This window comes from Hippopotamus amphibius, chromosome 7, assembly GCF_030028045.1.
Source record: "Hippopotamus amphibius kiboko isolate mHipAmp2 chromosome 7, mHipAmp2.hap2, whole genome shotgun sequence".
Lineage (NCBI taxonomy): Eukaryota > Metazoa > Chordata > Mammalia > Artiodactyla > Hippopotamidae > Hippopotamus > Hippopotamus amphibius.
In genome coordinates, this window is record NC_080192.1 from 104,236,136 (window position 1) to 104,261,666 (window position 25,531).

The following is a 25,531-nucleotide window of genomic DNA, read 5'->3' on the forward strand; positions in this document are numbered from 1 at the left end:
TAAAACTGTATTTTTAATAATTAGGTACCAAAGTAGTTTTAGGTCTTTGTTAAACCAAATGGCATTATGTATAATTATGACTACTCCATATTCCCTTTTTCTTAACTTCAACTCCCTATCCACCATGTTTCATGTATACACATATAATAGACTTAAAAACACATACATGCACACATCTTTATTAAAAAACAGTGAGAATTTGAAAGCACTTTAATGTAACTTATCACTAAAAAGGAAGAACCCAACCCTGTAGAATACAGACACACTGCAGTTCTGTTTTGAGAAATACAGACATTCCACATTCATGATGTGTTTACCTATTGAATTGACGTATTCTGTAGGGGGTAGTCACATCCAGAAAAGTGAGATCTAATTTTTTCTTTTCTATTTTTAATTTATTTGACTGTACCGGGTCTTAGTTGCTGCATGCGGGTTCTTAGTTGTTTCATGTGGAATCTAGTTCTCTGACCAGGGATTGAACCCAGGCTCCCTGCATTGGGAGTCTTAACCACTGGACCACCAGGGAAGTCTTGGAATCTAGTTTTGACTGGTGATTTTTTTAGGAACAGAGATTGCACTTTCACATATGATATGAATTGATCAAAAAAAACCATTACTATGTTAGTTTTACCAAATATATGACACATTTCTGGACCTAAATAGAATTATGCCATCATTGATGGACAGCTATAGGATGTTTTTAGTTTAGCCTTAAAATCGTGTTTTTGAAATGTGTGCATACAGAGGCATTTTTAAATGCAGACATTCATGCATTGGAAACAACTAGCATAATTGAAGACTAATTTTATTTCACTGTAGCAACTGCAGTAGAGTCCTGTAAATATTTGCACATATATTGCTGTTTTCTTTACAGAGCTGGTCAGACGCCACGCTGGGGTTCTGGGGCTCGGTGCGTGTGTTCTTTCTAGTCCTTATGACGTTCCCACCTGGATGCCCCAGCTCCTTATGAATCTCAGTGCACATCTGAATGATCCTCAGCCCATTGAGGTAAAATTCTCCTTCGTTAGTTTCTTTGCACATATATTTTCAGTGATATTTTGTAAGAAACCATTTACACTAATAATTATCTTTAAACTCTGGATCTTCTGCTCTGATAAAGCTACTGCTGCTACCTCTGCCAGAGCCAGGTCTACTTCTCAGTAATTATTAAAATCTTGCAGAGATCCTGCTGCCGTGTATATTTGAGATCTTTTGGTAGCAAGGAAATTACCATAGCTTCTGTCTCTCCCAGTCCAGTGGAAGCAAAGTATTGTCAGTGTTATCAGGATAGTTAAATTTTATACTTCCTATTTCACTAGCATTTCATATCCAGGAAGTGTCTAACTGGGAGCTAATATTAAAGAGGAAAATGTGATGGTATTATTTAGTGAACACCTGTGTTCCTACATTAAACAACTTTGGAAGACCAATGATTTGTCCTTTTCACTTTGGTAAATAGTTATAAGTATATATTGAAACTGGTTTAATAATGTGGTGTGAGTTCTAGTCACTTATCCTAAAGTGCTGCTAGTACTAATTCTAAAGAAGTAAGCTTGGTGGCTTTTTAAAGTAAGATTGGTTTATTGGTTTTGTAGTGCTTGGTGAAATGTAAGATCTGAAGTCTAGAAGGATTGTTGTTTAGCTAAAGGTATCTTAAATATAACCCTGGAGAGGTTAAAATAAAATGTATGGGGTTGTCTACTCTACAGATGACGGTAAAGAAGACCTTATCCAATTTCCGGAGGACACACCATGACAACTGGCAAGAACACAAACAGCAGTTCACTGATGACCAGCTGCTTGTTCTCACCGATCTCCTCGTGTCACCCTGCTATTATGCATAGAAAGGTGAGGCAGCGGAGTTTAAAGAAGTCCGACATCCTCAGGCAAAGGTCATTGGTTTGATAACTGAGAAGCGGGTATTCCTAAGTTTTTTCTTTCATGACATTTGCTATGGCCAGTGGAAGTAACTTGCCAGAGAATTTTATCCTTTCTTCTCTGCTTTAGGTATTTAAGCAGAGAATTGATGTGACTGCTTTTGGACCTTTATGCATGAGTGGACTCATGGTTAGATAAAAGAAAAAAGATCTTACTCTTAGTTGCCTCCTGAATGGGGCCTGAGCATTTTGGGTTGTCCTAGGGATTCTAGGTTCTATAGTTGTGAAAACATTTTATCTGGATTCTTAAGTATTTATTATCCATTCTGTATTAAAGAGGGAGGACCCAGAAGCCTTTCTACTGAGATAGGATGAATAAAGGTGATTTCATTTAGTAGGCCTTTAGAGTTGGATGTCCTGTTGTCTAACTGAATTTTTTTTCCTCCTTGTTACAGATGAGTAGTCCTCACTTCGAGCTCTTTTCATCAAAAATTCCAGATCCTCAGGTACCATCTGTGGTGGCTTTCTGCAGGTTAAAACTCTGCCTCTGTTGAGCTCTCATCATTTTGATGGTTTCTGTGTTTGGTCTCATTAGTCTGCGTTCCACAGGTTCTCAGCTGCCATTTGATTTCCTAACTTGTCCAGAAGTATTTCCAGAATATTGATCACTTTTTCTTTGAGGCATCTGACAAAGCCACAGTGTCTCAGACAAGAAATAATTACCCAATACGATCATGGCATCCAAGACCAGACAGAGTCTAGAACTCATTATGAAACAGTTTACTCGGAATGGAGAATGCCCATCTGTAATACAGGTCCTGTCATTTCATTCATCTCAAGTTATTTTGAATTCTTTCCAAATGGCTGTTGGGTTTAGATGGTAGTAGGGCTGTGGGCCATAAATCCGAAGCCTTGAGAGCCTTGGGTCTGGAGAGCCATGAAGAGGAAGAGAAAAGAGGGCAAGTCTTGAACCCAGCCAAGGACCTGATGGGTTGCTCGACCAAGACACAGAGGTGAAGTCTGTGTCCATGTGTTTCCCACAGACTGGAGTTTTTGGTGCTGAATAGAAGAGCAATTGCTGAAAAACCAGGGGTTTGGTGAATAAATTTTTGATTGATTGATATGTATGTGTACAATGTGTGATTTTGAAAATAAACAGCAGCAACATTAAAACCCTGACTGGTTGATTTTTACCTGTATTCTTTACAAATATTGTTTGACCCTCTTTGAAAACTGTTATTTTCACTAATGGAAGACTGCTGTGTTTGTGGAAATTCTGTAATTTTTTTTTTTTAATTTTTTTTTCCTTTTCCTTTTTTTTTTTTTTGCCTGCAGAATCGTTGAGAGACTAATAAGTCTTAATATTTAATTGACTTGTTTAATAATTGTTACATAGTTGTAAAAGACTGTATAAACTGTAGAGATAGCATTGACAAGACTTTGTACAGATGCAACCTCTTACAGAACACCATTGTGTAATTAATTTGTAAAGATTCACATGTAGCTCTTTATTATAGTGATTTTTGGCTTTTGTACCAATTGAATGCCATTTTTTGTGTGTTTTTAAATTATTTTCTTTATCTTTTCGTGTTACAAAAGCTGAGGTGTGGGTTTTTTGAGTTCATTTATCGATAGAATGTCTGAATTTTCTTGTAACTTTTTGTGTGCATCTCTAAATGCGAACGCCACATTTGCCTGTGCCAGTTTATAGAACTCAAAGTATCTTCTAGGTTCAAGTAATTCACAATTTGGTGAATGTCATCTTGCAACACGCTCTGTACAGTCTTCCTTAAAGGAACACTACGGTATATTTTTTAGTATCTACTTGCTGAATGACTTAATACAGACCTAAGCACAGCAGAGGTCCCGGTACAGTATTTACGTGTCAGCATAGACAGGCATAATCCCTGTATAGAGTAGTGCCAAACTGATTATTTCAATTGTGTAACTAGTTTAAAACCCAATAAATGGATTGTTTTTAACACCTGGCTTTTGTCTTCATTACAAGGAGAAGACAGTTCTGTAGCCAGTGACTCTCGTGGATTCCTTTTTCATTCATAGATCTGGATTTGTAAATTCATGCCCTCTGACCAGAGTGAATTATCTAGATCAGCCCGTCGAGTACAAAAGCTCAAGTGACTGTTTACATTTAAATTAAATTTAAAAATTCCTCAGTCTCAGTAGCCACATTTCAGGTGCTCATTAGCCACTTGTAGCTAGTGGTTACCCTGTTAAATAAGCAGGTGAATGTTTTCATCACCGAAGAAAGTTCTATTGGACAACAGTGATCTAGATGATTGATTCTCAAATTGATGGACCTAGAATGTGAACTTCAGTTCATGCTTCCAGCTCGTGATATTGATGCCTGGTCCTGAAACCACAGTTTGAGTGGTGAGGTTTTGTTACATTGACCACTTCAGTTTTTCCTAGCCAAGCTGTATGAAACATTACTGTAGGCAAGGTTCCTAAAGTGGGGAATTTAAAAAATACAAGATACTGGGCACCCACTGTGTTCCTTAACCAGAATTTCTCTGGTTGGGACTCAGGCATCAACGTCTTTTAAAAGCTCCACAGATGCTTCAGTTGCAGCCACGATTGAGAACCACTGGTGGAGACCCCTAATTCCCGCTCTAGACCTGAAAGCAGAGTACCGTAATCTGAGTTTTTAACATGCCCCATGTGATTCTGATACCAGGCTTAGAAGTTGCTTATTACTTTGATACCCTAACTGGTTATATTGTGAATTATTTAATTCCTAAATTTTCTGTCATGGCCTCAAGAATGAAAAGGAGGAGGGAGAGAAAGGGGATGAATGGCAACTATTGTCTAAATTCTTAAATGTATGTTGCATTCAAAAGAATGGAGAACACCAGGAACAGTGTTAAGGGAAGGCAAGTATTAAGCGTTTGGGGGGTGATGTGTGAAGGCCAACCCGTGTTTAGAAGTCACTGCTGATTGGGCCTGGAAGACTCAGTTAAGGCAGGTTTCTAAGGGAATAGGGTGGGGTTGGGGGTACTGAGTAAAGGAGAAAGTCTGTAAATAATCCTTAGTTTCTGAATGACTCCTATAAAAAAAAGAAAGACTTTGCAAATTGTGTTTCAAAATTTGGGAAGAAAGTTTACCTTCCTATTCTATTTTTTCTTTTTGGGGGGTGGGGGAGGGGAGTTTACCCCTACCAGGAATAGAACCTATGCCCGCTGCAGTGGGAGTGTCGAGTCTTAACCACTGGACCACCAGGGAAGTCCCTACCTACCTGTTCTCTTAATGTGAATGATCAATAATGTGGCCAGAAAGGACCAGTGAGGAATTGTGTCTTACTAGAAAAATTAACTTTCTACAGTCTATGTAGTTATTTTTGTGCCCAAAGGCCACTTGTCTTGTAATGTAACTGTTTTGAGTATTCCCTCACTGTTGAACATCAGAGTTTTCAGTTTTCTCTAAGTACAGATCACACTGCAGTAAACATTTTCATGCCTTCATGCTTAAAATTTTTTTCTTTTATTCAAGTATTTCCTTAGGATAAATTCCCAGGAGTGACATTTTTAGGTCATAAATTGGAACATTTTAATGGCTCTAATGTTCTTTCCTCAAAGTGCACGTCAGTTTGCATTGTCAGTGATAGTGTGTATTAGAACGCTGGTTTCCTGCAAAATGATAGCCTGTTCATATCTTAACATATTTATAGTCAGTGCTGATTGTTTATTTGTAGATTTTCCACTTTTTGACTATTAAACCAGTGTTCTTTCCAGTTTGACACTCCAGTTTGACACACCACTGGTACATTTTGTAGACATAATTAAGTAGCTTTAGTCTTGGTGGTGGTACTTACTAGTTCTGGAACTTTGGTGGTTCCAGATTTTCTCATCTAGATCTCTAGAATCCTTTACAACTTGTGAATTTTTTTTTTCTAATTCTAATAGCATGGTCAACTCCTGGACTGAATATCTACCTCATAAATTATCCAGCCCTCTTGATTTTCTCTTGATGAAAGTGGAGTGGGAGGGGCTGAAAAAAACAAGTTATATACATAAATCAAATTCTTTGGTACCTGTTGGTACCAAACAGTTATGTTTTAAAAGATAAACTATTAGCCAAATAGGAGTTTCAATAGCAATATCCTAAGTACTTCACTTAAACGGAAGTTTCCCATTTTATGGCACTAGGTGAAGGAAAAAACGTTCAAATAGCACTTTCTAAGTGGTACCCTCTGAGAAGGTTAGAAAAGTAGTAAGATCCTAGTTACCCAGGTTGGGACACTGAAGTAGTAGATTTTAACCAGCTTTCTTTTCTCCCCAGAACATGTAGAAAGGAGCTAGGCAGGCGGACTTGGAAGCACCAGGAATGGGGAGAGGTGGGCGGCGGGACGGCCAGAAGCCCAGGGAAGCCCCCAGACCCCGCTAAGACCGACATGAAGCCAGCACTCCGCCCTGTCCACTGTCTCCACCCAAGGCCCCCATGGGTCGCGCTGTGTGCCATCGGTGCCCCCACCTTTGCCCTCCTCTCCACCCATTCCGCTCTCCCTCTTCCTCGGTATGTCGGCTCTTGCCAGCCTCGGGGAGCCCCCATTTCCCGAGCGGCAAAAGGGCGCGCCTGAGACCTCGTGCGGCGCGGGGGACGGAGGTCGGGGCGGCGGAAGCGACCAGGCCCCCGGGCACCAGAAGGCCCGAGAGGCGGCGAGGGTGCGGGGACAGGCGGGGCGCCGAGCCGGAGTGTCCGGCGGAGGGGGCGGCGCCCTCGGCGTCTCCGTTCCTGCGCCTCCGCGCCCCGGCTCGCCGCGGCTCCCGGGACGCGCGGAGGCGGCGGCGATGGCGATGATGCCTCTAGCCCTGCATCCTCCCGGGCGGCGGGCGGAGCTGGGGTCCGGGCTGCGAGATGGAGGAGGAGGGGTGGCGCTGCGGCCACCGGGCAGGTGAGAGGCCACGGGCCCCTGGCGGAGGACGACCCCGCGGGCACCGGGAGGGCCGGGCCGCGAGAAGCCGCCGGATGAGCGAGGAGGCGGCTGCGCGCGTCCAGGCCCGGCCGCCCCGCACCTGCGCTCCCGGCGCGGCCTGCGGGGAAGCCATCTCGCTCCTGCCCTGCCCGTTCCCGGGCTCCGCGGAGCCCGTGGAACCCCTCCCCTACCGCTCATGCCCTGCCTGAGACCTTCTCACCTCACCGACCCTCTGCCGAATCTTTTACAAGCTTTCCTGGACCAGCCTAGGCCCTCCTTACCATAACCTTCCCCAGCCCAGGGAGCCCCTACCCATCTCAAGTCCCCGGTCGGGGTCGCTCTCCGGTCCCAGCAGCCTCCCACTCCATCCCTATCCTCATGGGGGTGCTCCACAGCCTCCCGATCTCCCTCATCCACTGACCCTACCGGATCCCATCAGCTGCTCTGGGCTTCAAAAGGTAGTTCAACTGGGGAGAAAGAGCATGGCCTCTGAAATCAGATAAATCTGGCTTGAATCTTAGTGACCTTGGACGAGTCATCTAACTTCTCTGACGTTTTCCTGATCAATACAAATATAGTGGGAATAATATTATAGTACAGAACCTTGTTCTCTCGTGAGGGTTAGACTCTGAAAACGCTTGTCATGGAGGAATTGAAGGCATTATGAAAAAAAAAAAAAAAGAGTTGAAAGAATCCAGGTCATAAGTTGACTTGTTGAAACATGTAAAATTTAATATCTACTAAAATATTAAGATAGCACAAGAGATTATCAGAGGTCCTTCACACACATCCTGATGAGAAATCATTGCTGTACAATAAATTTTCACTTACTATTCCTTGCTTACTAGTTACTTTAGGATCTCTCCTTCTTAGTTGTAATAAGATGCTTATGATATGAATTCATTCCATCTTATTGTACCTAATATGTCTTCTTACGACTGGTGTTCCAACTTAAAATTTTTCTGACTTTATTGCTTTAACTGCATCTTCTTCCAGGACCTATTTATGGTCCCAAAGATAAAAAGTAGCTTGTATGCTTGCATTGAAAAGAATGCTGGTAACCTTTATGTAATATTCAGAAGCAAGTAGCAAATAGGTATTCATTTACGGCCCCCTCAGCCCACCCCCTACCCCTGCCAATAACTGAGTTTTATAGTTCTACCATCACAGCTTTGTCCCAAATTGTCATCTCAACCTCCTCTTTCTTAAAGTCACAGAAGTTAGTACTAAGACCTGGTTTTACTTTCCCTCCATTTCCTTATTGCTTCTAAAGTTCTCTTCTAAAATCTTTACTTCTGTCTTCTGTTTTTCCTCCCTTTTCTCTTCCCAGCTTCTGATTCCTTCCTTTTTTTCTGATTATCCCAAATCAGAGTGATTTATAGTTACTTTATACCAGAACCATAATTTTTCATTCTTGCCAAAAAGGTACATGGAAGTATGTGTGTGTGTATATATATATATATATATACACACACACATAATCTGTATTCAAATTTGGGGCTCCAGGAACTTTGAGTTGGGAAGGGATTGCAATACGTACTTTGTAGGATTATAATGAGAATGAAATAAAGTTTGATAACCTACTTAAAGGTTCTAGTAGAAGTACCTGGCATATAGTAACCACCCAATAAATTATAGCTGCTGTAACTGTCTTTTGACCTGGTACTCCCTGCCTTGATTGCTTTGCTATTCTGTTTCGCTTGATGGTGGAGTGCGGCCTTTGGAGAGTAACTGCTTAGGTTCAAATCCATGCTCTACCCCTTTAAGATAGGTGCTCTCTCTCTGACTCAGTTTCCTCATCTGTAAAATAGAGGTGAGTTATACTGTCTCAGGGTTGTTGAGATGATTCAGTCAGTTAATAGCGTAGAGCACTGAGAGCACTGCCTGGCACATCACAAGCACTTAGTAAAGTGAACATACTAATGATGATACTGATCATTATATTCCTGACCCAGAATTCTTTATTTTTGTAATATATTAAAAAAATTTAAATTTATTGGAAAAATTATATTTGGATAGAAAGTGAAAATTGCCTCTCAGCTCCTCCAAATCTTTTTTTTTTTCCTTCTGCCTCCTATCCTTAACTAATGTTGGTGCCTCATCACTCCACTTTCCCCTTTCCAAATATCTCCCAGCCTGGGGTCTTCGTAACTTCCATCACCCACTTCTTCATTGTTACCCACTTACTTGATATTTCTGTTAGCATTCTAATTCCAGACTCTTCATCCTTCTAATTTCCCCAAACCAAATTTCTGCTTCCCTCTAAGAGGTCAGAGGAATTTGCTGTAAATAGTAGTATTTACCTTTCTGCTCTTCCTGCTTCCACAAACTGGATTTTCTCTTCTACTTCTTTTATCATTAGTTAACCCCAGTCCTCCAACTAACAATTAAAAAATTAACAGTAAAAAGTTTTCTTTTTTTTCACTACACAGGTATCAAAAAGGGTCAGAAATAGACACAGTCTTTAAATGAAAACAATAAGCTATCCATTATTATTATTTTTTAATTCTAATCATCAAGAAACAAAAGGTCAGGATTAATTTTTCTCTCTCATAGAACTTTTATAAGGAAAGTACAGAAAAGTTGGTCCTACTTCCCAGTAGAGAAATTCATCATATTGTTATGATCTGCACTTTGTGACCATTGAGAATGCAGAAGAGGTCCTCTCTTTCCTTCATGAAGGACACTAGTTAGTTTTATGGATTTCCCCAGGACTGAAATTTGTCTGGTAGTCACTTGCACAGCTGTACCTGTTGTCGAACGCTGGGCGATTTCTGTACTGGGTGGTCCATAGCTCCTGCTTGGAGCCCCCAGTAATCCCTCACTGACCAAGCCCTCTCCTCTGCGCCCCATGATTCAGTAACTAAAGGGTTAACCCTGGCACAGCTGGAGGCCTCTGGGACTCAGCTTGAGCTAGTGGTTAAATATTCTGAACATCACCCCTGGACCTCCCCAGTACCACTGGTTATTCCTAAAGTGCTGAATTAAAGCAAGTTCTTTTTGGTTGCCAAGAGCATTGCCCCAGTCTCCAAGGAAAAACTTAAGCTGTACCACTGGGAAGCATCTTAAGGAGCGAGGTGGGCACCAGGCCACACAGGGTTTTGGGATTTGGAACAACAGAAGACTGTGTGGGTGTATTTTAAATCTCACTGCAAAATGGAAAAAAAAAAGTTAAGAAAATAAAGGACCAAGAAGAAAAAGAAATGATTCTTTAAAAGTAGAGGCTAGGGAGGGAATATGGGGATATGTGTATAAAAACAGATGATTGAACCTGGTGTACCCCCCCCAAAAAAAATTAAAAACGTAAAAAATAAAAAAAAAATAAAAATTAAAAAAAAAAAAAAGTAGAGGCTATGTCTTACTCATCTTTGCACCCACAGTACCTAGCATAAAGCTGGCAGAGAGTATGCACACGATAGAGATACACTGGGTGAATGGGTGCATGCCTCCTGCTTCATCACGAGGATATTCCTGCTGGGATATCACATTTATAAAGAGTTTACAAAGTGGTGCTTCACACCTTGTATATCTCTAATATAATTCTGACATCCTTCCTTACTTCCATTTTTTTCCCTCTCAAATATAGTCCTACACAAAGTTCTTTTCCAGAGGAGAATATGGAGTTGGCCAAGAAATCACAAGCAGGGAGAAGAAAATATAAATAATGGAAAATAAAGGATTCTTCCTAGGAAAAGTCGGATTTTTTAGTGATGTGTGGGAGTTACGTAAAAGGCCACAGTATACTTTAGCAGTACCCCCTTGCTTATATGTAAAGCACGGGTTGTTTCTTGCCTCAGTCCTAATGCTGCAAAGACCTACGCCCCTTCTCCCAGCCTGTCTGTTCCATACTCCCTGCCCCTCACCTTTCACCCAACTAGCTGCTCTTGTCGAGACCCTGACTTTCAGCCTCCCTCAGCCTCCACCCTGGGCTGGATTAGATCCTTCTTTTCCTTCCACAGCCCACTGCCATCAGCTGATGTGCCACATTTGGCTGTAATTACATAGTTAGGTTGATCGCCTCCAACTAGTTTGTGATCTCTTTGGTAGAGAGGTTATGTTCTCGTGTCTCCAGTGTCTAGCACTGCAGAGTTTCCAAAGGTGACGTCTACATACCCACCCTTAAATCACAATCTCAAGGGGTGAGGCCTAGGAATCTGTTTTTGTTTAACCCACTCTCTAGGTGATGCTTAAACTAGTTTGAAAACCACTGTGTCGTAAAACCTGAAATTAGCTGGATGAATGTATTTCGAGGTGTTTGTGTCTTTTCTGTGTGGGGCTTTGCGAAGAGAAATGCTTTCTAGGCACGGGGTCAAAGCTGAAAAAGTCTAGTGCTTTTGTAAAAGATCATGAGATCACTCTGCTTTCTCCATTAATTCCTTTCTGTTTCTGGGTATGCATTTTTGTGTGCAGGCTTTTCTGCCTTGGGCCTCTTTTGTCAGATATCGCTCATCTGTGAGTTGAGGCCCTGACTCCCTTCCCACAGAAGGAAGAGTCATCTCTCTTTGAAGATGAACTCAACGGACCACCTTCAGGATGCCCCCAACACCACCCTGCTACGTGTGCCTCACTCCCAGGGAGGAAACAGCACTGCTCTCCAGGAGGACCTGCAGGACCTCATCCACACGGCCACCTTGGTGACCTGCACCTTCCTGCTCGCAATCATCTTCTTCCTGGGCTCTTACGGCAACTTCATTGTCTTCTTGTCCTTCTTTGACCCGGCCTTCAGGAAATTCAGAACCAACTTTGATTTCATGATCCTGAACCTGTCCTTCTGTGACCTCTTCATTTGTGGCGTGACGGCCCCCATGTTCACCTTCGTGTTGTTCTTCAGCTCAGCCAGCGGCATACCGGATGCTTTCTGCTTCACCTTCCACCTCACCAGCTCCGGCTTCATCATCATGTCCCTCAAGACGGTGGCGGTGATCGCCCTGCATCGGCTCCACATGGTGCTGGGGAAGCAGCCGAACCGCACAGCCTCCTTTCCCTGCACCTTGCTCCTCACTCTGCTCCTCTGGGCCACCAGTTTCACCCTCGCCACCTTGGCCACCCTGAAAACCAGCAAGTCCCACCTCTGCCTTCCCATGTCCAGTCTGATGGCTGGAGAAGGGAAAGCCATCCTGTCTCTCTATGTGGTGGACTTCACCTTCTGTGTTGCCGTGGTCTCTGTGTCTTACATCATGATTGCTCAGACCCTGCGGAAAAATGCTCAAGTCAGAAAGTGCCCCCCTGTCATCACAGTTGATGCTTCCAGACCACAGCCTTTCATGGGGGCCCCTGGGAAGGGAGGTGGAGATCCCATCCAGTGTACCATGCCAGCTCTGTACAGGAACCAGAATTACAACAAGCTGCAGCATGTCCAGACCCACGGATACACCAAGAGCCCCAGCCAGCTGCCAACCCCAGCGGCCAGCCGGCTCCGGCTGGTGTCGGCTGTCAATCTCTCCACGGCTAAGGATTCCAAGGCGGTAGTCACCTGTGTGATCATTGTGCTGTCGGTCCTGGTGTGCTGTCTTCCACTGGGGATCTCCTTGGTGCAGGTGGTTCTGTCCAGCAATGGAAGCTTCATCCTTTACCAGTTTGAACTGTTTGGTTTTACGCTTATATTTTTCAAGTCAGGATTAAACCCTTTTATATATTCGCGGAACAGTGCAGGGCTGAGAAGGAAAGTGCTATGGTGCCTCCAGTACATAGGCCTGGGTTTCTTCTGCTGCAAACAGAAGACTCGACTTCGAGCCATGGGGAAAGGGAGCCTCGAAGTCAACAGAAACAAATCCTCCCATCATGAAACAAACTCTGCCTACATGTTGTCTCCGAAGCCTCAGAAGAAATTTGTGGACCAGGCCTGCGGCCCAAGTCCTTCGAAGGAAAGTGTGGTCAGTCCCAAGATGTCTGCTGGACATCAACACTACGGTCAGAGCAGCTCGACCCCCATCAACACTCGCATTGAGCCGTACTACAGTATCTATAACAGCAGCCCGTCCCAGGAAGAAAGTATCCCACGTAGCTTACAGCCAGTAACCTCTTTTGGATTTGCCACTTCATATATTGCCATGCATTATCACACCACTAATGATTTAATGCAAGAATATGACAGTACTTCAGCCAAGCAGATTCCAGTCCCCTCTGTTTAGAGTCATGGAGGCTAGAGAATCTTGTGGATAATGTTTTTTGTTTCTGATACTAATTGATTTTTTAAAATTTTGTGAGACCAGAGGTACATCAAAACTTAAAGACCTCGACAGTGGACACTAATGACTTTATTTTGTCTGAAGCATTAGCATCTATTGATTAGCTTTGCAGTTTCTTGACATTTTAAGAGTTGATGTAAATGTTTGTTATTTTACACCTGACCTGTGCTCCAATCTTTTGTACTAAACTTTTAAATAGATGCCAGGGAGTGATCCTGCTACTGTGTTAAAGTAGGGAATGAACTGATTATGGTCAATGTTATGGTTCTTTGAAGTAAGTCTGAGCTGGATTTTTTAAAGAATGTGAAGGTATCATCTTTACTGAGGCATTATTTTTATTAACTGCATTATAAATTTTGATTCTTTGAAGTGTTGAAATGGAATCAATATACTTTTTTGGTAGCAGGCTTATTGGAGTAAATAATACATTGTTAAAGCAAAAAATCGGAAATATATTATCTATAACCATCTTTACCAAAAATACACAAGCATTAGTTAGTTTCTTTTCATAAGACAGTCAACTAAGAGTATGACGATGATTACTGTTTCTAATTATAGACATTATTACTTCATGTCAGCTGAATAGCTGTATAGTTCTTTTAAAAAGAAATCTGTTTTTGCTTGCTAAAAAATGAATTATTCTATTTCAGAATGATCTTACCCAAGAAACCTAGTGAAGAGGACTGCATCTGTGGTAGAGGGATGCTCTTCCTGGGAGAGTAGGCACTAGCTGTGGTCATCTCATCAGCGTGCTGTTATGTGGGAAGCAGGCTAGACTGTTGTATGTGTTACATGACCTTTAATGATTGTCTAAGAAGGTATAAGAATGAGATGGGGGTGTTTTGATTTATGTTTTCCTTCTGTGTGAGAATGATTTGTTAATAACCTGACAAAGTAGATACTAAAAGTAACTATTTAGATTTTTTTTTTTTGGTCTTTGTTTATATATTACTATGGTAGAAAAATTCTTAGGATGATCTGTGTTCAGACTAATTGTGTTTTTTATCTCCTATGAATCTTAAACTGGAAATGGGCAATAAGGCATAATAGATTAAGTATTTCTACAGTTAAAAAACATTTTATTATACGCTCTGTGATTCCTAGTGTAACAACTGTTAACTTATATTTTTATGTAAAAATGTTTTCATTATACAGTTGGCATTTGAATTCAATACAACTTTAGAACTGTAACTTCTAGACAAGATGAGCATCAAGATACAAAACCTACCTTTATAAATTGTTATATTCAAAAACTGCTATTGCAGATTGGAAGGCACTTTGTCCCTTTGAATGAAAGGTGTTCAGTTTATAGCACCCTATCCCGTGCTGTGCAAACACAGAGGTCATGAGAAGCATGGAGAAGACAGTTGATACTCAGGTGGAACTCTGCTCAGTCTCATCTAATAACTCTTACCTTCCGGTATCAACCAGTCATTTCTAATTCCGAGGTTAAAGTATGAGATACGGATTTTATTTTGTTTTGAAATAAGAGAGTCCTTTTAGGGCTGTCTCCCTTCTTTCCTTCTCTCCCCTTTGTCCTTTATTTTTGCTATTAAATTTTATAACAGAAGAGAAAATATCCACTCTCACACATTGTTGTTTTTTTTTTTTTGGTAATGGAATGCTATTTTTGGAAGTCACTATAACCTATTTCAACTGTGCTTTTATATTTTTAATACAACACTGTTTTCATTTATTAATACTTCCATGGGATAGGTTCATATATTACCTCTTTTTAACAAAGAATTAAGAAATCTAATATCCTCTCCCAAGATCATTTGAAGAATTGTGGCAAATTAGGAATTAGGCTTTTGTCTAAATTCAGAACCTGGTATTTATTTCAATAAGCCAAACAGCTTTATAAGTAGTAATATTAATCATGAAGCTATTTCATACTTTTTAAGGTATGAATCTCTTTTTTGGTCAGGCATTTCAAGTGTGACAATAAAAGATTTTTAAAAAGTAATTTCTACATGTAAAACTAAAAATGACAAGTTTCCTTTGTGACATTTGAGTTTGAGATGATTTGACCCATCTTTGGGAGGTAAAAATTATAGCATAAAGAAAACTAAGCGTGTGCATATGAGGTATTCAGTCTCTTTATGCTCATAAAGGAATTATTGATTTAACTTGCATGAAATACATAGTGGGCTAGATTCTTAGCCTTCCTGTATCTTCATATCTCTGTATCTATATCTATATGTAGATATATGTAGATATAGATACAGAGATAGATATATGTAACTTGTCTCTTCATAAGTTATATATGTCTATCTATAGCTATGTCTATATGGAGATAAAGATATAAATAGACATATATAACTTCTCCATAAGGGCTAAAATGAGAACTTTTATAAAAGTAATGAGAATCCAGTTGAATATGACTAATTAGCAGGGTATATTAATTAGTTCTCTTGATGTTTTACTGTGATGCGAAGTATGTGATGTATTCAAACATTTTATAATTGTTCTGATGTTAACCATTAGGCCATATTTGTATTTCTGATGCTTTTAATGTTCTTTTCAACTAATGTTTGGAAAATAAAATTAATGAAAAACCCAACATTTCTGAACATCAGACTGCAATACTTTTACTTTCCTGTCTAATCATTTAAAAACCATCAGAGAATAGCAGTGTTGAAACTCAGAGAGAGCTCTTTTCCTTAGAAGACAAAACAACTTGTTTGACCACATTGTGTAGCATGCATTTGTACTCAGAATAACCAAGAACAATTAGCTCCAAAGGTTAATTGTTTACTAAACTAAGTTTATCACCCAGCAGGGAAACTCCTAAGAATTTCAAAAATTTCTTTAAAATGGAAAGAATCCGGAAAAAGATACGGAATTCTGCATATTTCAGTTTATCAATCAGGGTTTTAAGAATCAGAAAACATTAATTAAAGCAGAAAAGACCTGAATATCAGAAATTAGATGTCTTCTCAATCATTGGAATGTCAAGGCTCTATGACAACGCATCTAGAGGGAAGATTCCACAATAAACACTACCATTCTGACTAGCCAGCAGAGCTGCTCTTTCCACTACAGCCAGGAAGGGAGGGAGTTAGGAGGCCTCCTTGGACCTTGGACTTCAAGGACATCTGTTGAAGCAGACATCCAGAGATCAGGAAGCTGCACTGCCACTGCCTCTACAACTAACCCTCTTGACACCTCCAAAGCAAATGCTGAATATCAAAGCAGTGCTGCAGAAAAAAATTGGCACTGGGCATTCAGTTGGCAGAACCCAATTTGCATTTAAAACCCTAGGTTCCGTGAATCTGGAAAGTGTAGTTACACAAAAAACATAAACTAAAAGGAGGATCATAACAGATACTGAGTTCCAATCCACTCCGTTCATGATGGTCCATCTTTTTGGTACTCAACATTTATAGCCGCTTCTTTAGCCATACTTCCAAAGAACACCAGTGGCAACAGCACCACTCCCCAACTTGAAATAATGCAACTTCTCTCATTTAAACAAAAACATGCCTCCTCTCCTCCAGAGGAAAAATGCAAAGTCTGATCAACTCTATTTCTCGGTGATGTTCGTTACTCTTCTAGTTCAGTCAAAAATCTCAACTTTGTATTCTGTAACCTAAGGAAGAAATTGTAAAGTTCACCACTGTATGGTCAGGCCACTCGAGATGGCTGTTCTCTTGCTCTCTGTACGTCCCCTGCCCGACCAGTGCCTGCTTCCCCTGCACCCTATGCAGGTAACTGACCCTTCTATAGACGTGCCCCAGGCACCAGCTGGTGATTGGTCTTATCAAAGTGATCTCAGGAAGCCTCAGCCTGCAGTGGCTTGAAGCAGATTTTGGTTTCTGGCCAGAGACGGAGATTGGGCAGCAGCAGTGAGAGCGCTGAATCCTAGTCACCAGACCACGGGGGACCAGTGGCCAGTGACAAGGCCCTGGCCCGTCAACTGTGTAGAAATGAATTTCCACATCAAGATGGAGAGTAGTGAAGCAAGTAAAGTGTGTTTATTAGGAGGAAAAAGAGTACAGTATATGGGGATAGACACACAGGCGGGCTCAGAGAGAGAGTCGCGCCTTCGTGGTAGTTTGAATCACATATTTGGGGCATTTCTTCGGGTTTCCTTTGACCAATCATCTTGCTTTGCCTGGCTGAGTCCCTGTTTGGTTTATCTCCAGGTCCTTCCCTGTGTGCATGCATCTCTCAGCCAAGATGGGGTCTAGTGAAGAGGCTTCCAGATCACTGACATCGCTTGCAATGGGGTGGTGCCCCCTCCCTTTTTGACCTCCAGGGAGCCTTTCTGAGCATGTGTATCGGGACGCTCTCCTTGATTTCAAGAATGAGGAGCATGTGGTCTTTTATCTCTTACCTGGGCAGGGCCCAGCCTCCTCTCTCGATTGTCCTGTTACTGATATTTTGGAGTTTCTGTCCACAGGGAACAGACTCCAGCTGCTTACCCTGGGGCCCATCTATCTCCTGCCTAAAAGGGGGCGGTGAGAGGTATGGTAACTAAAGAGCCCACCTGGTGTCAATTCCCCTGTAACTGTAGAACTGGTAATCCCTCCCCACCCCGCAGAGTGAAGACTGCTGCCACATCCTGCCCACTGTCCACTGCACACAGTGGGGTGTTGCTCCAGGACCTTGCTTCAGACGTGTAAGCTCTCCATCCATTAACCCACTGTTGTCTCTGTTGCTGACTCTGGGCCCTTTCTTGAAGCTGGGCAAGCACAGGCCTTGTGGGCCTGTGGGGTGCAGCCCAGCAATTGGTGGAGCCAGCCAAGGGACCAAGGAGACTCCCGTGACTACAGAGATGTTCGGAAATACGGGACGGGAAATGAAAAGCAGGGCCCAGATGTTGCGGGGGTCATCTGAAATGTTGCAGGGGTAGTCATGGGGTGGCTGTCCACTGACACTTGGGAGCCAGCAGTTCCAGGACTGATCCCAAAAGTTACAGGGAAGTCCCAGAGTGGCTGTCCTAAATTAATGGGTGCTATCAAGAGGTCTGGAGAACAGTGGCCTAATGGCTCTGCTATTGTATCAAACAAGACTTCGTAATTGGCTTAGCCAGCTCTCTAGAAGGAATTGGTATTTCTCTTGTGCCTTGGAGATGTAAATGATCTACCTGAGCTCTCTGGAACTTTAATTTTATGTGATCTCTAAAAGGAAAAGGAGAAAAAAAGAGTTTTTAGGTATACTCTATAGAAATAATTATGTTTTGGGAATGTCTATCTAAAATAGTCTCTCCAGATTTTGGTAACTTGAAACTAAACTAAGTTAAATGAAGAGAATTCATTGACTATCTGGGTAATTTCAAATAGGATAAAATATTGGAACATTAATTGCTGGGTGGGTCTAAGTTTACCTACCCTTTACCTGCTTAGGAGAGGAAGACTAAAGCATTAAGTTTTCCGATCAGGAAATGCACAATTACTTGCTTCTTGGTTTTTGCCAGAGATTAAGGTTTTCAAATGTTAAGATTATAATCAGTCATAATTATTTTTTTGGCGGGGGTTGGGACATAGACATCTTAGTTCCCTAACCAGGGGTCGAACCTGTGCCCCCTTCATTGGAACCACAGTCTTAACCATTGGACCTCCAGGGAAGTCCTAATCAGTCATAATTCTTGTAACTAAGTTTCTTTATTGATTACATTGTGATCAGGTGTTTGTGAATTTTTAAGTCTTCTGTCATTTATTGGCAGTTATTATTGTACTCTCATGCTTTTGCAAAAGTGCTTCATCTTCATGAAGATTCATAGGAAGGATGTTTTGACAATAACAGATCTCTGATAAATTTCAGATTATAATGCTGAACAGGGTAAGAAATTAAAAAATCCTAATGGAAGACATGATGGCTTCATAAAAAATTAACAAAAGGATTAGTGAATATGATTATAAGTTTTAAGCTTTTTGCCTGGAATGTTACTGGGTTTTTTTTTAATTTGTTTTCCACATAGAGGGAAGCCCTTCCCCTCCTCAAGTTAGTTATGATTTGCACTTGGGTAAAGTACACGTGTGGGTAGAATTGAAACATTTTTCTTTTCTCTCTGCCTGGTCCCTCCGGAAATTGGGGACTCGGGTTCCAAGCAGCCTTATCATTAGGGGAATGGAAAAGACTGTCTCCTGGCATGTGCAAGAATCTCAACATTTTGTGGACTTCTAGAAGAGAAAAATCCACCAAGGCAGAATCTGATGGCAGGACTTTGGCATGGCTTTCCTGGCCTTGAGAGGCCTTCAGGGAATTCAGTCTGATGCTCCTTCTGAGGAATTCCACCACAGCCAGTTTGGAGGATCCTAGGTGGTCAATTGACCAGACTTGTTTTGCAAACAAATTAGTTTTGATTTGGCTGTGTTTGGTAGAGATGAGGGTAATTTTAAGGAGAAAAAAGATTATGTTTTAGTCGATATTAAATTCTAGTTCTGTTAATTGAGGTCTGTATTTATGAAAGTTATTGTATTAGCCATACTTTTGCCCTGATGTTCTAGATGGAAAGAAAATTATCGAGTGAAATTGTCACACACTCATGAAGTGTAACACTGCTTTTTTGAAGTCTGCTACTAAAAGCACATGTACAATGCTTGTGTGACAATTGGGTATAAGTGATAAAATGTATGGCTTATGAAATACTATAAAGTATTTCCTCATTAGCATACCTTTGAGCCTGTTCACGAGAGCCGATTAGTTTTCCACCAACGTGAATGACTAGGCGAGTATATGGGCGGGCTTGCACCGAGGGACACGGTCTGGACCTGGGGTAGGAGGTAGCACCCCAGCATCGAGGGTTGGATGTTTTGATTATCAGTGCTTTCTACTGAAAGAATTGCAATCAAGAGGGGAAATGATGGAAAATCAGCATGTATTGAGATATGGGGAAGTCATTCTGGCTTAACTTAAATTTTACTGACCAGAGCAACCTGTTTTGTGGTCTTTAGACATGTATTGTACATCTGCTTTGGCCATTGAGGAAGGGAATGGATTTGAAGGTCAAAATGGAGTAGCTATGGTTCAGACATCCAAGATAAAACTAGGTGGCCATTGCCTGTGTGATTTTAGACACATTCCTGTACTATTGAAAAGTTGAGTTTTCTAACCTGGATTGCAGACTAGGACAAAAACCACAGGTGGGTGTGGTATTATCTCAGATGTGGTTACTGCTTGTATCTTGCTTAATTGTCACACTCTCCCCTGTGTTGTGCTTGTTGGATGTCTTACGTTTCATCTGTAGCCTGAGGGAGGAAATCTATTCGAGGACTGAAAGCAGCACTGGTCTAATTGCTGGGTCTGATGCCGAAAACTTGGCCTCTGTGCACTGGTGCCGAATTGAATCTCAGAGACAGAGTTTTGGGTGAAGTAGAAAAGAATAGCTTCATTGCCTTGCCAGGCAAAGGGAGACACTGCAGACTCGTGCCTCTCAAAACTGTGTGTCCTGACCCAGGAGGGTTTGGTGAGGAGTTTCATAGCCATGGTTCAAGGGTGGGGCTGCTGGTGAGGATTAGGGTGTGTTCAGGGCCTGCACTCCTTTAATCTGGTCTCAGGTAATCTCTTGATGAGCTTCTCTGGTTCCTTTAATCTGGCCTCAGGTGTTCTCCTCCTTTGCCTCCCCTCCCTTCCCTGATTAGCATCTATTCAAACCTGCCCTTTGGAACTCAGGGGATGTCATGGAGGTTGGAGTCTATTCCCTGCAAACAAGAAACGTGGGACACAGAAAGGCTTCCGTGCCTAGGACTCCCACAGGGTCCTGCTCTGTTTCAGGTATACAGCCAGATGTTGCTGCTGTCCTCCTCCAGACTTCCGTGAAAAAGTGACCCTGCTACTGTGACTGTGTGGGGACTGCTGACCATGGGGGAGAAATACTCTCAGCATCTTCCATCCCACATGCCAGTGCATCAGAAGGACCCCTGTTGGTAAACGTTACTGTACAACCGACTGCCCACGAGCCCCCCTGGGCTATGCTGTGTGGAATGGAATAGGCTGGCTTCTGGACACACAAGTCCAACGAGTGGGATTAAATGTTTTTTGTTTGCAAAGACCTAATGGGTCCACCCGTAATGGCACTCAACATAACATGGGTTGACAGACCTGTACTGTGACTTCAGACCCCTGACGAGACCACCAGAATGTTTCTTTTAAAAGTGGGCCTTCCCCTCCCCATGGGGGTGGCTCTGGGTTTGTGAAAACCCAGAATGGCCTTACCTTCCTTATAACTGGACAGGGCACCACTGCCATTGGCTCCATTTCCATTGACACCATAAGCGGTTGGCTCCAAAATTTGCCTACATCCTGACAAATGACTGTTCTGAGCACACGAGGTACCCTACTCTTGACACTCTTTGGCTGCTGCTGCCTGTATTATATGTGTGGTATCTGGTTGCAGCGCCCCCTGCACACCTGACCCCAGGGATATCTTGGAAGAGAGGCAGACCAAGATTGTAAGGGCCGTGCAGGGTATGTAGGGGTGGAGTGTATGGTCAGGCTGCTCAAGATGGCCGTGCCCATGCTCCGTGTATGTTCCCCGACCAGTGTCTGCTCCCCCTGCACCCTACGCACGTGCCTGACCTTCCTGTGCACTTGCCCCAGGCCCCAGCTGCTGATTGTTCTTATCAAAGGGGCGGTGAGGAGCCTGCCCCTCTGCTGGTTTCCCTGGTAACTAGTGAGCCCACCTGATGGCAGTTCCCCTATAACTGGTACTCTCCTTCCTCCAGAAGTGGAGACTGCTACCATGTCCTGCCTGCCTGTCCACTGCACACGGCGGGGTGTCACTCCAGGACCTTGCTTCAGACATGTAAGCTCCTCCATCCATAAACCATTTGATACTGACCAGGGTTCTTGGCCTTCCCCAGTCAACAGAAATTGATAAGAGGCCAGTCAAGAGGCAAGGCTTTATTGGGGCTCCTGTTGCAGCAGGGGGAACTGAAAACAAGTAATAGTTTCCCTTGTTCATTCACCACTGCCCCCCCCCCCGCCCCCGAAGTGGAGGGAGCTGGTTCCTAATATGGAGTTGAGGGTAGGGGTGTGTCCAGGGGTCAGGCTGGAGTGGTAGCTTAGGTGTTTTGCCCACCCCTTTGTTGGTACTGAGTGCAGGGGGCATGCGCGGTACCCTGCTTTTGCGCATGGTACCCTGCTTTTGCGTGTGGTACCCTGCTTTTGCTCCTGATACCCTGTTTTGACCCCCAGCTCTTTGAAGTGGCAGCTGGGTTTCTGTTTGTTTGTTTTTTGGTCTTTTTGTATCTTTTGTTCAGAATTTGCCCCAACCTTTCATGCATGCAGTTATTTTTAGTCCCTTATAGTTTCTTTGTATTTTGTTGCTCAAGGAGACATTGGTCCAGGTGCAAGCACTGCAGCAAAGGGTCCCAGCCTGTCTCACCCCGATGTCTCTGTTGCTGACTCCAGTCTTTCTTCAGTCTTGAAGCTGGCCAAGCACAGGCCTTGTACACCTGTGGGCTGCAGCCTAACAGCTGCCAACAAACACATCTTATAGAAAGCAGTAGAGAAAACAGGGCAAAGAACAGGAAATAGGTTGAAATGTTTCATAAGGAAGAAAACATAGGAGCTAATATAGGCCTTACTTGCTTCTGATCAGGAAATTGTGGTTGTTATTTTGTAACTTCCTTCCACTACTCCCTACTTCCTATCCCTTTGCCCTCAGCTAGTATATTGCATAGTCTGGGAAAATAAATAACATTTATAAAAGAAGGGAAGGAAGGAAATACTAAGAAAACAAAATTTAGAGAACACAAAGCAGGATTACGGAAATAAAAACAGCAAGAAAATAAATGTAAATGCTTAATATCATGTATAAAAGACAAAAATTTATTTTATTTTATGTTTTTGGCTGTGTTGGGTCTTTGTTGCTGTACGTGGGCTTTCTCCAGTTGTGGGGAGCGGAGGCTACTCTTCATTGCAGTGCTCAGCCTTCTCAGTGCGGTGGCTTCTCTTGTTACGGAGCACGGGCTCTAGGCATGCAGGCTTCAGTAGTTGTGGCTTGAGGGCTCTAGAGCTCAGTAGTTGTGGTGCACAGGCTTAGTTGTTCTGCAGCATGTGGGATCTTCCCGGACCAGGGATGGAACCCATGTCCTCTGCATTGGCAGGCAGCCTCTTAACCACAGTACCACCAAGGAAGTCCCAAAAAAGACAAAAATCCTTGAATTAAAAATGATATGCAGGGGGGGCTTCCTAGGTGGCACAGTGGTTAAGAATCCACCTGCCAATGCAGGGGACACGGGTTTGATCCCTGCCCCAGGAAGATCCCACAGGCCGTGGAGCAACTAAGCCCGTGTGCCACAACTATTGAGCCCATGTGCTGCAACTACTGAAGCCCACGCACCTAGAGCCCATGCTCCGCAACAAGAGAAGCTACGGCAATGAGGAGCCCACGCACCACAATGAAGAGTAGCCCCCACTCACCACAACTAAAGAAAGCCCGCACACAGCAAAAAAGACCCAACACAGCCAATAAAATAAAATACATAAATAAATAAATTTATTTAAAAAAATTATATGCAGGGAATTCCCTGGTGGTCCAGTGGCTGGGACTGTGCTTTCATTGCCGAGGACCAGGTTCAATCCCTTGTTGGGGAACTAGGATCCCACAAGCCTCGCGGCACAGCCAAAAAAAAAAAAAAAAAAGGAAATGCAAAATTTGCTGCTTGGAATAGATAAACATAAGATAAACTGATGTAAAAATTAAGAAACAGGCAAAAGTATATCAAGATTCCATGAACAAAAAGAAAAAGGGAGTGACAAAATTAATATCAGAGAAGAACTGAAAACTAAACCACATTAAACAAGAGAACTAGTATTGGTAAAGAGAACACCCAAATAGTAAACTAATAACAATATTCACTCATTCAATGGATATTTATTGAATACTATGTGCCAGGAACTTTAGATACATTGGTGAACACAAGAGAGAAGTTTCTATTCTCATGACAATTACATTATGCTAAGGAAGATAAACAAGCAAACAAATATGTAATTTTTATGTAGTGATATGTTCTATGAACAAAAATATAACAGTAAAGGCAGAGAAAGTGTCAGGGATGTTACTTTTATACAGGGACGTTAGAAACTATTTGGGACAGTAATACAATTTACTATAGTATTATTTTCATTTATCATTTAGTTCTAAATATGCTCTAATTTCCATTACTATTTTTCTTTGGGGCCACAAATTATTTAGCAATGATTCTCTTAATTTCTAAAAATTGAATTTAAATTATTGATTTTTTAACTTAATGACATGGTGGCAAATCAGATCTATACAATTCCAACCCTTGAAAATTATTTGAAATTTGCTTTATGCCCCCACAAATGGACAGTTTGTGTAACGATCTGAGTATACTTGAAAAGAATGTGTATTTTCTCATGGTTGGGTACAATGTTTTCCAGAGATCCATTAGTTCAAGCCTATTGATCATGCAGTTCAAATCTATATTCTTACTGATTTTGTTTGATCTGGAGAGAGATGGCAGCAAAAGTGCTTATGCACAGAGAGTAGACTACTAGCATGTGGTGTGCAGGATAGTTTAGAGGAAAGAGGGAACTTGTTACTTGCTGGGCTGTTAAAGTGGAGGTCAGTTAGGAGAGCTTCTATGGGAGCGTTATTTTTAAAATTCAACAAATAAAATTGTAGATATTACTCAAAATTAACTTCTGAACGTTATTACTATATAAGCATGCATTTGTACATAGTTGTAATCAGAATGTACATGTCTTACCTTCTATTTTTTCTTCTGTTGAAATGACCACATCATCAAATTTGAAGAGAGGATTCATTTATGAATGCTGTTGAAATTACTTCCAAACCTGTACCTGTTCAAGGCAAGTAATGTAGAGGAAAATTGCCTTTAGGTGACCTAGCAAATAAGAAAGCTGCAAACAGAACGTTTCCTTACAGACTGCCCTTATAGAAGTTTTTTAAGGAGTCAAAATTGAATTGGCAACAAGTGTATCTTTGGGTGGTAAATTTAAATTTAGAAACTCATCTATTTGACCTAGAGAGTTATTCTAAACACAAGAAATTTGTCTCCTGCTTTAGGAATATTGTTAACCCGGTATGATTCACGACCCACTGTCCACTTTCACCCCACAACTCTGCTTCTTAGGTGATAAAAGAGTGCTCCACTATACCTCTAGTATGCATTCTACAGGTTTTGATTGTGAAAATGCACAAGTGCAGGTAATGACAGCCATCGGGCTTACATGATGGCAAGATACACCAATTTCAGAGAGATTACAATGTGAAAAAATGCTTATCTTAGAATTGGTCATATATGGTGTTTAGTATAAGCTATGGGAAAACACAAAATTATGGCCCCTTAATAAATACCTTAAGGATCTTTCTTTGAAACTAAGATTTTGAGTAGTTCTTTGGTTAGCAACTCTTTACATCCAGAAGCAATCCCCTCATAAGATTCCAGGTGGCAATTCTTTCCTAAAGTGGGAAGAGGGCAGTAATTAAAGGGCAGCATGAGGTCCTAGAGAGTAAGGCACAGCAGCCTTCTCAAGCAGCTTAGTTGTAGGGACCTGAGAGTAAGAATCTATCAACTGGTTGCCTTCTTCACGCT

The 25,531-nt window shown here is 42.0% G+C and overlaps 2 protein-coding genes across 3 annotated transcripts in view; both read left to right on the forward strand.

Moving 5' to 3' along the window:
- PSME4 (proteasome activator subunit 4) overlaps positions 1-3,861 on the forward strand; it is a 98,428-nt gene extending 94,567 nt beyond the window's left edge. The window contains exons 45-47 of one of the 2 annotated variants that reach the window (XM_057740885.1): positions 875-1,008; positions 1,710-1,848; positions 2,333-3,861. In XM_057740885.1, the coding sequence (XP_057596868.1) occupies positions 875-1,008; positions 1,710-1,844 (269 nt within the window). In that variant the 3' untranslated portion in view covers positions 1,845-1,848; positions 2,333-3,861. The remainder of the gene's footprint in view (positions 1-874; positions 1,009-1,709; positions 1,849-2,332) is intronic. The other variant, XR_009054596.1, reaches the window with a different exon arrangement.
- A 2,719-nt stretch (positions 3,862-6,580) lies between these two features.
- GPR75 (G protein-coupled receptor 75) lies at positions 6,581-15,493 on the forward strand. Its single transcript, XM_057743675.1, has 2 exons — positions 6,581-6,786; positions 11,218-15,493. Exon 2 carries the CDS (start codon positions 11,316-11,318, stop codon positions 12,936-12,938), a length of 1,623 nt encoding a protein of 540 aa, XP_057599658.1. The 5' UTR covers positions 6,581-6,786; positions 11,218-11,315; the 3' UTR covers positions 12,939-15,493.
- Positions 15,494-25,531: the final 10,038 nt, after the last annotated feature.

Coding starts and splice junctions, on each gene's coding strand:
- GPR75 (XM_057743675.1), top strand. CDS start 11,316: ATGAACTCAACGGACCACCTTCAGGATGCCCCCAACACCACCCTGCTA.